This window comes from Cavia porcellus, unplaced genomic scaffold, assembly GCF_034190915.1.
Source record: "Cavia porcellus strain 051 isolate PalLab524CR breed Dunkin Hartley unplaced genomic scaffold, mCavPor4.1 scaffold_15, whole genome shotgun sequence".
NCBI classification, from domain to species: Eukaryota; Metazoa; Chordata; class Mammalia; order Rodentia; family Caviidae; genus Cavia; species Cavia porcellus.
Genome location: NW_026947498.1, coordinates 7,206,703 through 7,224,143, shown reverse-complemented (window position 1 = coordinate 7,224,143; position 17,441 = coordinate 7,206,703). Strand labels below are relative to the sequence as shown.

Genomic DNA, 17,441 nt, shown 5'->3' with positions numbered 1-17,441 from the left:
ATCTTTCTCTCCACCTCCCCAAGTGCTGCTGAGTCACGGCCACCTGGACACGCTTCCTCAGCGGGCTAAAGTCCCAGGGTCATGTGCACCAGGAACAAGCTCTACCTCTGCAGCACCGTTTTCTATTCTGGCTGTCTTCTGTGTTTTCTACAGTGAATGTAATCACTGTAGTGCCTTCCTAATCAAGGGGAAATGATTTTAAAATAAAACACGATCTCCTCAGGTCTGGAGGAAAAAATACGGCGGCTGGCTATAGAACACAGAAGGCCAAAAATGTTGCACCAACTCTGAAAGATGGTTTTTTTTTCAAATTTTTTATTTCTATTAGCCCATTGCAGTACACAGTGAATACACCTGTGGGGAGCTGGTACACATCCATCCACAACAGCGCTTTTACAGCCCCCTTTTCCCTCCCCCACCTATCTCCCTGTTTCCTATTATCTTTTTTTTTTTTTTAAGTAACGGGGCTGGAACTCATGACTTTGCACTTACCGGGCAGGTGCTTACACCACTGAGCTAAATCTCCAGCCCCTCCAATTATCTTTATTTTGCTCTTTAAATTATCTGTACTTTGTGAGGCTGGTAAACTTGGAGCCTGGATACAGCGACAGAGAACAAGATGGTCGGGAAACCGAGTTCAGGTTTTTCTTTTAGGAGCCCATGTTTGCAGTGGACAATGATTACTCTCCTCCTGGGCACTGGGGCATACGCAGGAAACACCTTCATCTTTCCAGGGCCCTTTCCCCTCCCCTTCCTCTGTCCCCGAGTCCACTTCTGCCTTTGCAAAAGATCTCTTACAAAACGTGCTTTTGAGACCTACGGTCAGCAGCCAAAGCACCCAGGGAGGGAGGGAGACTGGCAGAGCTCAGGCTCAGCCACCTAAAGTAGAGGTGCCAATGACTTGCCCCAGCTCGCCCAGCTGCCAGGCTCTTGGGCCTGACAGTGGAGCTGGCTCTCTGCCACAAGTGCCTGACTCAGAGTGATTTGGGCAATTGGTCTCTATAAACGTTTCACCATCGCTGGCCTAAAGGCATTTGGAAGCCAGGGAAAAACGCGCGGGCAGCTGGGACAGGAGGAGGGCCTTTCCCAGGTGATGCAGGAAGGCAGGTCTGTACGGTCTGTGCGGAACCCTGGGGCTTGGGGGCCAAGCCTCCCTTATCCTGTGGGCCGCTTGACGCTGGGACTGAGGTGTAAGGAGTGAAGGGGCCCAGCTGACAGTGCGGGGCAGGAGAAAGGTAGGCCTTCACCGCGCCTCCAGAAACCCCCACAGAGTTTTGAAATTAAACCGAAACACATGCGGCCCACAGCATGGTGCCAAAGAGCCAACGGAATGGATATTCCAACAAAACAGACATGGGACTTGAACATCTACAAGAATTTAAAGAAGAGTTTGAAAACATAAAGTTCTATAATACACTAGCAAGCATTGGACAATTCAGAAGACATGTAGTCATTCAAATTGACTCAACAGGCCAGGCGTGGTGGCCCACGCCAGCAATCCCAGCACTCGGAAGGCTGAAGCAGGAGGATCACTGTGAGTTGCAGGCCAGCCTGGGCTACCCAAGGCCAGCCTGAACTGCGTACTGAGACCCTGTCTCAAAAAGACAAAAACACCCAAAAACAGGATCTGGAAACACTGGCCACCAAAACCTCGAGTACAGGCACTGAGTCAGCATAGAACCTGCAGGCTGCTTGATCATGTGGATGCCCCTTAAATGTCAGCCTGGGGGTTAAGGAACAGAAATCATCATCCCCCACAGACGGCTAGGGCTCTGCTGTTCAAGGGAGTCGCTTCTCAGCCCCCCACCCAAGCTGAGGACAGGCAGGGAAACCAGAGGCCACCAGCCTTGTCCCTCCCGGCAGCAGGAGGGGCCGGGAGAAGCCATCTAGCAACAGCAGGGTCTCAAGGGGCATCCATGTTCCTACAAATGACAAGTGAGAAATCCAAAATACAAATAACTGAAAAGAAATATAAAGCGAAGAGGGGAATGGGGAGGGAGACCGTGGAGACGGCATGGAGCTCTGGGGAAGCCCAAGGGTCAAGATGTGCTGTGCCTGTGGACACCAACTTTCTGGGAGCAGCAGGATTATTGCGGGTCACACATGTACAGCAGTAAAATTAAACATTCAAGAAGAGAAGAAGCTAGGCACCCTGGTATGCATCCAAAGATCATCATCAATTTGTATACGCAAAAGTTTCCCTGGTTAGTGGACTTATGACAAAATTGGTGTGTGCTATGTTAAGTGTAACAGAACTTATATTAAGTATATTTTATATTAAATATTCTTACATAAAACCATCAAATGGCTTTTAAAATATCATTTCACTAAGCATCACGTACATGCACACGTATCTTCAAATACATATCCGCATCTTATAAGACCTCTGTTAGCCCTAAGCATGATGCACTCCACAGGCAGCCAAGTACAGACGCGGCCCCACAACCTCGCTCTTTCTATACCTGTGCATTAGACTTGGGGGAAAAAAGAGAATTATTTTTTTCACGTTTTACTTTTATAATTAAAAAAAAAAAAGAAGCCACCACAGCTTTGCAAATGGGAAGAGGACTGAGATGGAGGAGGAAGGAAAAAGCAGGGAACTGTTTTGCACACACACCAATCCCCTGAGAGGAAAGCAGTCATCAGGTTCTGCAAACAAGGACAACAAAATTTTCAATTTAAAGAAATAGTCAAAAGCCTATCTTAAGAGCACATTAAGTCCAAGCTCATAAACTCATGGAGTATCGTGGAAAAATCCCAAGGCACTGGCAACAGTGGTGACAAGAAAGGTTTAGGAGTCACACTCTTTATTTTATTGATTGATTGATTTTGGTGTTTTAGAAAGGGCATTGTTATGTAGTCCGGGCTGACCCTGAACCCACTCTGTAGCACAGGTGGGTCTCAACTTCCTTCAGATCCTCCTGCCTCAGCCTCCCGAGTGCTGGGATTACAGGCGTGTGCCACCATGCCTGGCCCAAAAGTTACACTGTCTGTACCCCTTTCTGTATCTTTTTAAATCAAGACCATATTTATTATCTACTTTTAAACAAATACAATTTCTTAAAGCCACAGTGATGTGCCACATAAGGGACACTTGTATTTCCCTTGTTACTGACCACTAACGTGTGTGAAAAGCTACACGTCTCTCCCTCTGCTCTGGGGTGTGTCCCCGTTCCTGCTGCTATAACAGGAGGACAGAGGCCACTCAGGGATGCTCTGCCCCAGTGAGCGCCCCAGGGCGTGCACTCCTCTCTTCCTCTGTGGCCACAGCGTCCCCTGGGGACAAGCAAACCCAAGAGGCTGGTGGCTGGGGCCCACTCGAGCACCCACTGGGTGCTCGAGCTCTGAGCCCTGAATGGGCTACCAGAGCTCAGCCTGGCCCCACCCAGCCTACAGGCTTCATTGCAGAACCAGGGATGGCAGCTCTGCTTTGAGGTATGTTCAGGGGAAAGGGTAATGAGCACATTAGGGAGCGCAGAACACAAATAGGATCTTTCCAGCAGCGACCAGCTTGGCTCTGCTGAGCAAAAGCTGGTGAAGTCCTCAGACAGCTCGGCACCTAAGGGGCGGGCAGGAAGATGGAAGATACCCACAGCACCTGCAAATGCACTCGCCGGAAGAAGTGCTCCCGAACGAAGAGCAGCTCTGCAGAAGGAATTTGCCTTCACGGCCCAAACGTGGATGGTTCAGATGAATTTAATCAGACCTCCCACTTCGATTTTCCCTACAGATCGTAAATATTAAATGTTCATAAAATATACTTCATTAGAAACAGCCGAACCGCCTGTGCACAAACGTCATGGCCTCATGAGTGCATCTATAAAACACTGTGATGAGAAACCAACAGCTTCAAATAAGTAAATAACATGGTACAAATGTCTGTCAATAAAATGACAGAAGAGAAAGCACAAATGATGCCGATTAGTGTTATTCTTTTAGCTGTACTACACGAAACTAAAAACAAATTCTCATCAGATTCTAGCACGGTGGTACCGCTGTCCTGATTATTCCCTGGTTCTGGGAGGCACAAGTTCCAAGAAGGAAAAGGACCAAACCAACCGTTCTGGCTGGAAACAGAGCAGGCCAGGAGGCAGCCACAGGAGCAAGCTCCAGCTAGAAGCTCGGACTCCACAAACAACCGTGGGCAAAGCTTGTGCGTGGACAAAGCATCAAGCACTAAACTTAGTAAGTCTTAAAGCAAGGCAAGACTATAGTGGTATTAACATTAGGTTCCTTTCTAAACTGGATTAAAAACAGCAATAAGTCTTTTAGAAAACTCTGATTTTCCAGTTGGCAAGAAGACCAACACAGGACGACGGTACCCATCAGCACACAGACACCACCCAGGGTTTCACACTGACAGAGCCTGGTGTGACACTGCCTGACACACGAGTGTCCTAAACTAGGCCTTCCGGCTCAATGACAGGTGCATAAAATGACAGTTCTCATATGAATCTCACATAAACTGCAAGGACAAAGATACTCAACAGAAAAACCAGCCCGTGTACTTTTGTTTAAAAAAGCGTCAGTGGATCAGAGTTCCAGCCCGAGAGAAACCACGTCTCAGGCCCTGTGCCCGCGTCCCTCTTCCATCTCAACTGAACGGGTGAAGCACGAGAGCCACAACCTTGTTACAGACCAAAATCCAGCAGGTGATCCCAACGCCACCTGAAAAGGAAGAAATGCAGTGTGAGACCCAGAGGGGCTCCTGCCCACCGAGCTGCCTCTACTTCCTCAGCTTACAGGGTCAGAGGTCTCAGTTCTTTCTGAGCAGTGCTGGGCCGGCAAAAGCTAAGTCCGTGGGTAGAGAGCCCTGAGACCTGGACCCCAGGCCTGGCGATGGCCAGAGGGAACCCTGCTCCGAGGCTTCCACAGGGGAGTGGCTGCGCTGCGGGACATACTGCACAACAAACTGTGGGACAATTTATCTTCTTTTCTCAAAAGCCCACTGATGTCCAAGATCGGGACCAGCCCCCCAGCAGGACAGGCCCCAGCAGCAGGGCACAGAGGTGACCCCAACAGGCCGCAAGCTTCTCTAGGTCCCTCTGCGAGGTGGGCTTACAGCACAGCCCACACACAGGTCTTCCGTCCCAGGCTTCTCCCTAAGGCTGCCATGGCCTCCAGGGTATCTTCCAGAACATTCTTACCTGCCACTCTGGTAGGAAAGGCCACCAGGCGGTCTAGTGGCGTTATCCATTTGCTGGGCACCACGGCCACAGGGACAGAATAGTACTTCCAGATGAGCGAGATCATCAGGGCAGCCTGCAAGGACACCTCCGGTGAGCCAAAAGCCACCCACCAGTGGACAGGGGCCTGTCGGGGTCCCCTGAGCGCCTCAGCACACAAGGGCCCCAGGTGTCCGAGTCACTCCCAGGCAGGGACCCCGTACCTCTCCAGGAGGCCAGCACCCTGCCCACAGCACGCTCACCTGCAGGACGTAGAAGGCCACACTGATGACCCACTTTATCTTGGCCAGCTGAGCCGTCCGCGCCTTCACTGTAGGGAAAGACGTGCAGAGACAGCACATCAGCGCCCCAACACAGCAAGGCTGCTTCCTCTTAGAAGAGCCTTCCAGATCACAAACCCAGCCACCACTTGCCCTTAGAGCACAGAAGGGGGCTTTCAAAGTCACCGCCAGCAGATCATCATGTTTAAAAGAGAATCCCACGCAAACAGCGAGCCAGGAAGACCTTTCATTCCGAAACCCTCTAACGTTTCTGGGGGAAATGGAGATTCTTCCTGTGAGGCTTGGGGCACTTCTGAACAGAACTCAATTCCCCATTATTCCCAGCCGGCTCAAGAATGCCCAGGTGAAGTCCAGGCAGACCTGGGCGGGACAAGGTCCCGCTTGTGCCTCATTCGTCACATAGGGTCGGTGCCTTGAACACAATGTGAGGCAAGGCCGCCGCTGGGCACTGTGAAAGAGGAGGCCCTAGATCCTTTCTGGGCCTCCCTGAAAAAAGCGCTGAATGTGACCCAGGCATGGTAGTGCACACCAGTGATCCTGGCACTCAGGACGCTGAGGCAGGAAGATCCCTAGAAGCTTGAGGTCAGCCTGAGCGACACAGAGCTACAGCAGAACACAGCATTTCTCAGGCCAGGCTGGATTACAGCAAGACCTTGTCTCAGAAAACAAAAAGAAAGAAAGGAAAAGTGCTCAGTCTGGGGAAAAAAACAACCAAACCCTGCACTGACAAGCTGGCCCTGAAAAAACCCTAAGCAGATCCCTGGATGTTGTTGCTTCTAGAAAACAGCTCTGGGCTGAGAATATAGCTCAGCCTCACAACACCTGCTCGGCAAGCACAAGGTCTTGAGTTCAATTCCTGGTGCCAAAAACAGGGTCCCCAGGCAAAAAGCAAGAAGCCTTACAGGGCAGGGCCTCTTCCGCACAGCTAAACACCGCAGCCCCCAGGAGCCCCGCAGCAGCACGCAGGTGCCTACCGTGCATCTTGAGCTTGTCAGTCATCTTGTTGATCCTCCTCTCCAGCCGCGCGTACCTGGCAAACTCGTCCATCATGTTGACCGTGGCCAGCTCCTGCTTCATGTCCTGGATCTCGGCTCGCATCTGCGCCTCCTGCTCGGCGTCCTTCTGCAGCACCCGGGACATCTGCCAGGGAGCCAGCCGGATGAGCTGCACGGGGGAGCAGCCCCCATCCCAACCCCGCAGTCTGGGTCCTCACTAGGGAGCACTTACAGCCCCAACGGTGCATGGGGGTTGAGGCCCCCCGCACACCTCGACTGCAGACTCAAACCAGTGGGGTAGGGCCGTTCCAGACACTGAGACCCACCAGCCCCCAGAAGCTCCAGAGCCCAGCCGGTGGTGCATACCCTCCACTGACAAGTCCCGAGGTGGGCCATGCCCTCCGTAAGGGCCGCGGAGAAACATTCTGTGCTCCGTAAGGGCCGCGGAGAAACATTCTGCCCCAAGCACCTGGGGTTAGAGTTTCCTTCTTTGCCATCCTGGCCAGCCCCACCTTGAGACTGGGTGTTCCTTGGGGGGGGGGGACTGCCCACCCCACCGCCCTCCCTCCCTTTTGCCTCCAGGGAGGGCTCTGTACCTCTCTCTTCCCACTCCCTGTGACACCACAAAGCCCAAGATGCCCCTACTATTTGCTTTTTTATTTATTTATTTATTTTGAGACAGGTTCTTGGTATGTAGTTTAGGATGGCCTCGAACTCACAGTGATTCTCCGGCCTCAGCCTCCCATGTGCTGGGATTACAGGCCTGCAACATGCTGTCCCTGGTCTTTGAATTCCACTCCAAGGTACATCTCCCTTCACAGATGCCCATGGATCACCATGGGACAGGTGTGTATCTGTACACCTGGGATAACAAAATGAAACCACTTCCACCAGGGCTCCCGTTCCAGCGACGTGAACCCTGTGCCCTCTGCCCTTCTCCAGTGCCACAGGTCTAGGAGAGATGGGGGGAGCAAGGAAGGGTGCAGGCCACGGGTAAGGAAGGGGCTGCAGCAAATGCTGGAGACCTGGTGAGGGGACCAGAGGGCCACCTGGGTGCACAATGGCAAGGACTTTTAAGGCAGTAATTTCATAGGGTAGAAACTGGACCTTGAGCCAGACACGGTGGTATATGACTGTAAATCCCAACAGTCTGGGAGGCTAAGGCAGGAAGACAGCAAGTTCACGAGCAGCCTGGGTAACCCAGCAACTTAGGGAGACTGTGTCTCAATAATATGAAATTTAAAAAGAAAGAAATTGGACCGCAATAAACCTGACTTTTATTTTCAAAATCAAAAACAGTGGTGGAGGGGCTGGGGATTTAGCTCAGCAGTTTAAGCGCCTGCCTTGCAAGCAGGCAGTCGTGAGTTCGATCCCTGGTACTGATAAAAACCACCAAAAAAAAAAAAAAAAAAAAAAACAGTGGTGGAAGCCTGAGATCCCAGCTGATCAGGGGCTGAAGCAGGAATTCCAGGCCAGCTTGGGCAACACAGCAAGACTGTGTCACAAGCAAATGAGCAAAAGCTCAGGGGTAGAACACTTGCCTATCACGTGCAAGGCCCTGGACTCAACCCCCAGTGCGGCAAATATAAATAAATAAAACTGAAACAAACCAAATAGATGAGATGAAACCCAATGTGGGCACACAGGAAGAATGAAATCAGTAATACAAGAAAACTGCAGGGGCCACTTACGTAATGCAGAAAATACGGGTAAAACATGTTCCTGCAAGGCTGCTATGCAGGACACATGATAACCCCCAGCCCAGGGAGGTGATGCACACCTGTACACTCAGCATCCTGGGAGACTGAGGAAGGAGAGCTGCACATGCAAGCCCAGCACAGCAAACTTAGTGACTTCACAAGACCCTGTTCCAACACTAAAACAAGAAAGGGCTGAGGGTGCCACTCAGTGTGAAGGCCCTGGCTTCAACCCACATTGCCTCCGTTACAGCAAAATGTGTCGGGATTTCCTGCAACCAGCAGCCACGCAGTCAGTTCAACCCAGGCCAGCGGGGCAGCCGCTGGTTCAGCTGGTTTCGGACACAATCTACCTGGAGCTGGTGTCAGACTCCGCAGTCCCAAGAAGCCTCCACTTCTAACACCAGTCACAGCTCCTGGCCTCTGGATTTCTGGCTACAAACTGGTCCCCATGACGTCCTCTCTAGACCATGTGAATTTGCTAAAGCAGCTCTCGGGACCCAGAGAAGCACGTCTGTTCGCTGTGACGGAGAGAAGTAAACGACCAATGAGGTCACACAGGCCAGGTTTGGACCACGCATCTCCTGGTGTGTGGGTAAGACCCCACTGTGCCTCTGCTGAGTCCCCTCCGAGCTCCACTGGCCAGCAGGCCCCCATGCCCTGTCCTCTGGGGCTTCTGAGGAATCTTGGATGCTGCTGCACTGCACTGCACTGCACAGAGAGGGCGTGACCTGCTACAAACAGGTGGACGGAAATTCAGCAAGGCCTGTTTTGGTTTTTTTTTTTGTTTTTTTTTTTTTTTTTTTTTAGCAAGGCCTGTTTCAACCCCTCCTAGACTTGGGGAGCAATCCAGCCCCCAGGCCTGGGCGGGCAAGATCCCCACCCAACACAGTGGTCAGAGAGTTTTCTTGGCACCCACTCCACACAGAAAGGCGGGGCAGGATTATGTTTTCAGAGCCCATGAGCTGCCGTGGGGAAGAAACCTGCAAGTTCCATGGCTTGCCCTGGACAGGAAGGAGCGGGGGAAGGACGGCAGGAAACCAGCGGCCTTGCGCACTCCACTGCTACACACCTCACCTCTCTGAAGCCATCCCAGAAGTGCACCAGCTGCAGCAGGTTAGGAGCAGGAGGCAGCCAAAGTAAAAACACATAAATCATTGCATCACACAGGGCCATAAGCTAGGGGTGCTAGGGAAATGCTAACAAAACTACAAGAGAGAGCACTCTGCGCCCAACAGAATGGCTGTTTATCAAAGGAAAAGAAATAAGTGCTGGCGGGGTGGGAAGCAACTGAACCCCTGTACACTGCGGGCGACCACTGTGCAAAACAGAACTGCAGCTTCTGAAGAAAAACTGACCCAGAATTAGCCTGCAACCCAGCAGTTCTACTCCGACAATATACTCAAAAGAATTGAAAGCAAGAGGGGCTGGGGATTTAGCTCAGTGGCATAAGCACCTGCCTTGCAAGCAGGTGATTGTGAGTTCAATCCGCGGTACCGATAAAAAGTTAAAAAAAAAAAAAAAAAAAGAACTAAAAGCAAGAACTCCTGTCTGCATACCAGGTTCTAGCAATCAGAGCCAAAGAATGGAAACAGCTTAAGCGTTCATCAAGGATGAATGGATAAACAAAATGTGGTTAATACAGACAGAGGAATGTTACACAACCTTTAAAAAGGAAAGAAGGTAAACTACGGCACACACCTATAATTGCACCTACTCAGAAGGCTGAGGCAGGAGTATCTCTCTCTTTTTTTTTTTTTTTTTTTTTTGTCTTTTTTGAGATGGGGTCTCACTATGCAGTTCAGGCTGGCCTTGGGTGCCCAGGCTGGTCTCGAACTCACAATGATCCTCCCACCTCAGCCTCCCGAGTGCTGGGATTATAGACGAGAGCCACCATGCCTGGCTTGAGGCAGGAGTATCTCAAGGCCAATACATACAACTTACGGAGAGCCTGTCCTCAAAACATGGGTGGGTGTGGGGATGAAGCTCAGTAGTAGAGTACTTCTTTCTGGCTTCGACCCCACGGTGGGGGGGGGGGGAATGTGCTAATTTTTGCTACAACAAACCCTAAGACATTATACTAAAAGAACAAAGTATTACTCCACTTGTGGGAGTTTGGTGATTGCAGGGACTGGGGAGAGGAATGGGAATTGTGGAAGGGGTACAGTCTTTTAGGGGGAAGATGAAAAGGTTCTGGGCTGACCATGGGTTGTACAGCAATATACTTATATACTTAACGCCACCAAACTGCACACTTAAAACTGTTAAGATGACTGTTACGGAATTGTTTCTATTTTGATTTGTTTTGTACTGGGAATTGAACTCACAAACCTCTGAGCTTGCGCTGTGCTGCTGATCTGTATCTCCTGCCCTGACTGTTTCGGTTTATATTTAGTAGTCTCCAAAAGCCCCATGTGCTTCTGGTGAGGGCTGCTGGAACCTGATTGACTTATGGGAGCCACACTGACTTCCTCTTAGGGGGCCAGGTATGCCAGGAAGAGGTGTTCACTGAGGGCCTGGCCTGTAAGGGTTCATCTCCCTCCCCACCCATCCCTTCTCTCTCAGCCTCCTGTGCATGGCACTGTGAGCAGCTCTCCTCTGCCAGGCTCCTCTGCCACACTGCCGTGCCCATATGACTAAACCGAGCCGAAGTAAATTTCCTTAAGTTGAAGTGTCAGGGATTTTAGGTTGGTGATGAAGAAAGTTACTAAGCCACCTTTGCACAAAAGAGTCAATGAATACTGGTAGAATACAACACAAAGGCAGCAAAAGTCCTGCCTAGTCTTAAATATGCACCCACACATACACCAGTTTATATTAGGAGGAAAAAAGCAAGACCCGTTCTCCTTCTGAAGTCTTAGTCTGAGCCATACAGCAGCTTACTTCCTCCCTAAAGGGTAGGCTCCTGCCACTCTCCATCCTACCCTGCCCTGTGCAATCTGCCACCCATTCCCTATTTGTGCTCCCATAGGTAAGAGAGCAGAACGGGAAGAATCACAGAGCAATACCCACTCAGCAATCACCAGGTAGACTGACTCGGTGCAGCTACAGAGTTCTGAGCTCGGAAGGGATGATGATGACATCATCTCTGATGACTGTCATTCGGGACACGTGTGAGGCACTCACTGCCAGAGCAGTGCCACTGCTCAAGGCTCCACTGCACAGGGAAAGCACCGCACGCTCTACGTAGATGCTCTCTACCCTGTCTCTCCCCTCTCTACCCACTCATCTAAGAATGGGGGCGCCTGCATCCTGATAGTGATCGCTCCGGGGACCTAGCAACGGTGACAATAGACTCCAGGCCTCCAGGAAGCCGTGCCAAACATTCCTGAGGCCCAGCAAGCGAGCTCAGCTCCCCCAGGCCCGGGTTAACGGGAAGGAAGGAGTGAGGCTGGCGTCCAGGCACCAAGGACGCCGCCAGAGACACGGCCACCGGAATGCCCGGCCAGGTGTCGCCAGGTGTCTTCCAGCCTCGAGAGTACGGAAAGAGGATTTCTCACAGGGTAAGAGTCGTGACTCTCAGGCACTTTGCGTCATCTCAGAAAAATAAAACACAAAGCCTGGCGTGCTGGCGCACGCTTGCAATCAGCACTGGAGAAGCCCAGGCAGGGGGATCCCTGCGGTTTCAGGCCAGCCTGGACTACACAGAGACACTGTCTTTAAAAAAAAAAAACAAAAAAAACAAAAAAAAAACGTAAATTAAAGTTTTTTGTTAAACCCTAACGTACAGCATGGGCCACGCAGGCGCTTCAACAACCGACCCTGGCCCGCAGGCGGCCAGACTGTCCACACCGACCACTACAGCCCCGGGCAGGCCGGGCAGTCACTTACGAAGGAGGAAAAGGACGGGAGGAGGATCCGAAGCACATTGCACCCAAACACAAAGCTCAGCACCAGCAGCCACGCCCAGCGGTCGGCCTCGGCGGCTCCCATCCCAGACACTCCCCGCGGCGCCCGCTCCGCTACGGAAGCTGCGTGGGGACCACGCCGGCGGGACGCCCGCGCGTACGCACTGAGGCTAGCAGGCCTGAGGAGGGAGTGGTACTGCGCCTGCGCACTGCGCCAAAGAGCGGGAAGCGGGTAGCGCGAGGAGGCGAGTAGAGCAGTGCGTGTGTACCAGGTTTACTTTGACCTTCCCGGCTTCCATAGCTCTTGTTATTCTGCGTTCCAAAATCTAGAGGGCTTGATACTGGCCCTCTCTGGTCGTATGTGCGAGCCGCTTGTGCTGTTTTATTAATAGTTTAAATTGACTCACTTTTGTAACTAGATAAATTTATTTTTTCTTTTTTTAAAAACCCATTTTATTTCAAGGATAAAAAGAAAACTTACAACATAATTTCAAAACGCATCAATCAGGGGAGTAAATTTATTTTAAAGTAAGCTTTTCCAGCCTGGCGTGGTGGCACACACCTGTTATTCCAGCACTGAAGAGACTGAAGCAGGAGGATACATTGAGTTCAAGACCAGGCTGGCTGCATAGCGAAACTGTCTCAAAAAAGACAATAAAGTAAAATAAGCATTTCCTTATATAGAGAACATTACAGTAGCAAGTAAAATATTTTCTAAGTAGTTATTATATATAAAACTGTCTTACACTTACACTTAAAAACTAAACAGTAAATATAAACAACATAAAATTACATTCCTGAAGAAAATGTTCAAATGGGAAGTGGAACTAGCGAGGGCATGGGAAAAGGAAGGAGAAAAAAAAAATAAACGCGAAAAAAGACGTTACACTCCTGAAAAATAAGTTTATAAGAAGACACTGTTAGAGGTTGGGGATGTAGCTCAGTGATATAGGTTTGCCCAGCATGCATAAGATCCGGAAAAAGAAAAAAAATTTTTTTTAAACCTTTACAATTAGCCCATAGTATAAATTTAGATGAAGATTAAGTTTTACAGCAAAAGAATCTCGATTTATAGACAGCGAATAAATTAAAAGATGTCTTTTCTACTAAGATTGAAGTTCAAGAACTAATTTCTAATCAAAATAATGCAAGAAGCTGTGGTCTACAATTTTTTTTTTTTTTGAGACAGGCTCTCGCTGTGAGTTTAGGCTAGCCTTGATCTTGCTGTGTAGTCCTACAAATTTCTGTTTCAAGAAAACATGTAAAATGCAGATTCAATAGCAGTAGAGTGAATTATTTCCAAGAAGGGACACGTTAGCTGTTACGTACCTATGGAACAGGAGAGTTGGAGCCTGCTTCTCCTCCATCACCTTCCCTGCAGCCAGAACACTCAAAGCTGAGGCCAGACTCCTGGGTCCTCCATGCATTGGAGATTCAGATGGTTGGAGAAGGAGAAACCGTCTCCTGCAGAGGGGTGATAGTTTCTCCTCTCCCTCAGCCCCTCTCTGCCTCTTGGGTTGAAGACAGAAACATCTGCCATTCCCCACCCACCAACCCCGTCCCACTGTCACATAACCCAAGAGGAGGATCACTCCTTTCCTGGTGAGGAAAATCTGACAAAAACCACAGGAGAACATCCTAGGCTTTCACGGCAGATGTGAGAGGGGATCAAGAGGACCTGACTGGAGAGGCAACCAAATTTCAGTAACTCGGCTCTGTCACTACTTCTTTTAAGCACCGCTTTAAAAAAAAAAAAAAAAGACTAAAATCCCAGAACCCCAGAGCCTGAGGCAGGAGGATTGCCAGCCTGGACTAGTGAGTGCAAGGACAGCCTGACCTACATAGCAAGACTTTGTCTCAAAAAAGCAAAACAAAACACTAAGCATTGGGAGGTCTCACAATGCCAGAATACACATTCCTCTCAGCTGCACACAGGCTGTTCTCCACAGCCGTTCTCACGTACTGGCTCACAAACCATGCTTCAGTAAATGCCAAGGAATTGAAACTATCCCACGCACATTATCAGACCATAGTGCAATGAAATTAGAAATCCATGGCAAAGGGGCTGGGGATTTAGCTCAGTGGCATAAGCACCTGCCTTGCAAGCAGGCAGTCGTGAGTTCGATCCCTGGTACCAGGAAAAAAAAGAAAAAAAAAGAAATCCATGGCAAAAGAAACCACAAGAACTTCATAAACACATGGAAATTAAATAGTACTCTCCTAACAACCAATTGGTCACAGATGGAATTCAAGAAGAAATTAGTTTTTATAGTTCAATGATAATGACAATACAACATACCAGAACTTATAAGACACAATGAAAGCAGTCCTAAAGGGGAAATTTATAGCAGTTAGTACCCATATCAGCAAAATAGAGCAAGTACATGTCAACTACTTAATGCTGAACCCCAAACTTCTAGAAAAACAAGAGCAGGCCAAGCCAAAAGTTTGTATAAGGGAGGAAATTATATAGATCAGAGCAGAAATTATTGCACTGAGGACTAAACAAAAAAAAAAAAAATACAAAGAATTAATGAATCAAAGAGTTGATTCTTTGAAAGATTAAATAAAAGTCTTGGGGCTGGGGATTTAGCTCAGTGGTATAAGCGCCTGCCTTGCAAGTGCACAGTCAATCCCCAGTAACAAAACAAAAAAAAAAAAAAAGGAAGAAAGAAAGAGTAAATAAAACTCTTATTCAACCTTATCGAAAAAGGAATGAAAAGACTCAAATTTACACAATTAGAAATGAAAAGGGTGAAATCACAGCAGACCCAGCAGAAATCAAGAAGATCATCTATACCTATTTAGAAAACTTGTATTCTAATAAGATGAAAAATGCAGAAGAAATGGACAGATTCCTAGATACATATGAACCAATAAAAAAAAAAAAGAGGGCTGGGGATTTAGTTCAGTGGCCTAAGCACCTTACTGACAAGCTTGAGGTCATGGGTTCAATCTCTGGTATCAAAAAAAAAAAAAAAGAAGAAGAAGATACATATAAATCACCAAGGTTGAACCAAAAAGATATAAAAATCCTAAGTAAACCAATATCAATCAATAAAATTAAAAATTTAATTAAAAACTTACCAACAAAGAAAAGCCCAGCCCTAACAGATTCACTGCTGAATTCTACAAAAACTTTAGAGATCTACCATCACTACTTCTTAAACTCTTTAATGAAAGTAAAAGAGAAGCAATACTCCCAAATTCATTCCTTGTAGCAAGCATTATCCTGATACTAAAAAAGGACTAGAAAAGGACCCAACTAAGAAAGAGAAGCTAATTTCCCTAATGAACACAGATGCAAAAATCCTCAGAAGATACTAACAAACAGAATGTAGCAAAACATCAAGATTATATACCAGGAATGCAGGGATGGTTCAACATACATAAATCAATAAATGTAATATACCATATCCACAGAGCCAAGGACAAAAATCATATGATCATCTCAATAGATGCAGAAAAATGTTTTGGCAAAGTCCAGCACTCACTCAAGATAAAAATTATAAAGAAAATTGGAATACATGCTCTCTATCTCAGTCTGATGAAAATCATTTATAACGGCCCAATAACCAACATCATTCTAAATGGACAAAAACTGAAAACTCTCTTTAAAATCAAGAACAAGGCAAGGATGTCCAGTGTCTCCACTCTTATTCAACATAGTCCAGGAAACTCTAGCTGGAGCAATTAAACAACAGAAAGAAATAAAAAGAATAAAGATAGAAAAGGAAGCACTTAAATTATAATTATTTTCCAATACATGATACTCTACATAAAAGAACTCCAATAAAAAGCTAGTAGATTTAATAAGCAAATTTAGTAACATAGCTGGAAACAAAGTCAACATTCACAAACCAGTAGCATTCCTGTATACAAATAACAAACTCACTGAGTGAGAAATCAGGGAAACAACACCTTTCACAATAGCATCCAAAACAATGAAATACCTAGGAATCAATCTAACAAAGGAAGTAAAAGACCTCTACATTGAAAACTATAGTATAGAGATTGAAGAGGATGTCAGAAAATGGAAACACATCCCTTCCTCTGGAGTATGAAGAAACAATATAGTGAAAATGGCTGGGCCAGGGATTTAGCTCAGTGGCATAAGGGCCTGCCTGACAAGTGCAAGGTCATGCGTTCGATCTCCAGTACCGCAAAAAAACAAATAAATAAAAAAGAAAATGGCTATACTTCCAAAATTGCTATATAGATTCATTGCAATTCTGATCAAAATCCCAATTGTATATCTCAGAATTAGAGAAAACAATCCTAAAATTCATCTGGAAGCAGAAAAGGCCTAGAATAGCAAAGGCAATCCTGGGAAACAAACAGGAGAGGGGACATCATCACCCCTGACTTGAAATTATACTTAAAGCTACTGTGACTTGTGCAGCTCTGATGGCCTTCACAAAGGAGTCTGGTGTGTAAATCAGACACTCCCAGGATTCTGTCTACCCAGTCTCCCTGCCATTCTGACCCAACCTCCTGAGCTGTCTCTGCTGCCAGGATCTGGGCTTCCTGCCATCACCTCAGGCCTCACTTTCTGAAGGAGGTCGCTGAGGATCTTTGGGGTCTACCGTACCTCTGAGAGCCTGGAGAAGTTTGCACTGACCTCCACCTCTATACTTGGCTGCACCCATGAGGGGCTCTTTGCTCTGGCCTAGGATTCTGGGAGTTCTCTTCACTCTCATCCTGGAGGTAAAGTGAGAACCCTTTTTGGGGGGGTCTTCCCAAATGATAAATATCTCCTATAGTTTGAAAAATTCCCTCTCATATCCATTCTCAAAATCTCAGGGCGGCCAGTCAGTCCTGTTCAGGCGACTGTAACTGACCCTTTCCCAAACCCTGGTGTTCCTCTGACCTCACCTTGGCAGGCCACCTGGGCCTCACAAGGTCCTCTTGAGACAGGAGATTAGCACGTGGCAAAGCTGGCTAGGGAAGTGGGCATGACCTATTAATTACACATGTGCAGAACAGGTCCCAAAGCCCTGCAGGTGAACTTGAGCAGGTTTTCAATGGGATACCCCCCCATTATCTTGTTCTGAAATTTTGTCTTATTTTTTTCTCTTTAAAATAAAAAAATAACAGCAAGAAGCACCAATAGGATTATATCAAATTACAAAGCACCTAAAAGGAATCAGTGGAGTGAAAAGATAACCTACAGAATGGGAAAGAATTTTGTCAACTACTCCTCAGACACAACTAATATCTAAAATATATAAAGAATGCAAAAATAAAGATAAATAAATATCCGATCAAGAAATGGGCAAGTGAGGGCCAGTAATACAGCTCAGTGATACAGCACCTGCCTGGCAAATACAAGGTTCTGAGTTCCATTCCTAGGACAAAAAAACAAAAAAAGAAAAGAAAAAAACAAAGTGAGCAAGTGAAATGAACAGACACTTCTCAGTAGAAGAAATACAAA

General features: G+C 47.7%; 1 protein-coding gene across 3 annotated transcripts; it reads right to left on the bottom strand.

Annotated features, from left to right (window-relative positions):
• Positions 1-295: 295 nt before the first annotated feature.
• Positions 296-12,188, bottom strand: Get1 (guided entry of tail-anchored proteins factor 1). Of its 3 annotated transcripts, XM_013146104.2 has the most exons (6): positions 11,991-12,106; positions 8,513-8,680; positions 6,442-6,607; positions 5,429-5,496; positions 5,148-5,262; positions 296-4,668 (listed from the first exon to the last, which is right to left on the bottom strand). In XM_013146104.2, the coding sequence occupies exons 3-6, from the start codon at positions 6,605-6,607 to the stop codon at positions 4,595-4,597; spliced, it is 423 nt and encodes a 140-aa protein (XP_013001558.1). In that variant the 5' UTR covers positions 8,513-8,680; positions 11,991-12,106; the 3' UTR covers positions 296-4,594. The 3 variants fall into 3 exon arrangements, with proteins under 3 accessions (XP_013001558.1, XP_003464018.1, XP_063080601.1); XM_003463970.5 differs by lacking the exon at positions 8,513-8,680 and having other exon boundaries at positions 11,991-12,188; XM_063224531.1 differs by lacking the exon at positions 8,513-8,680 and having other exon boundaries at positions 11,888-12,001.
• Positions 12,189-17,441: the final 5,253 nt, after the last annotated feature.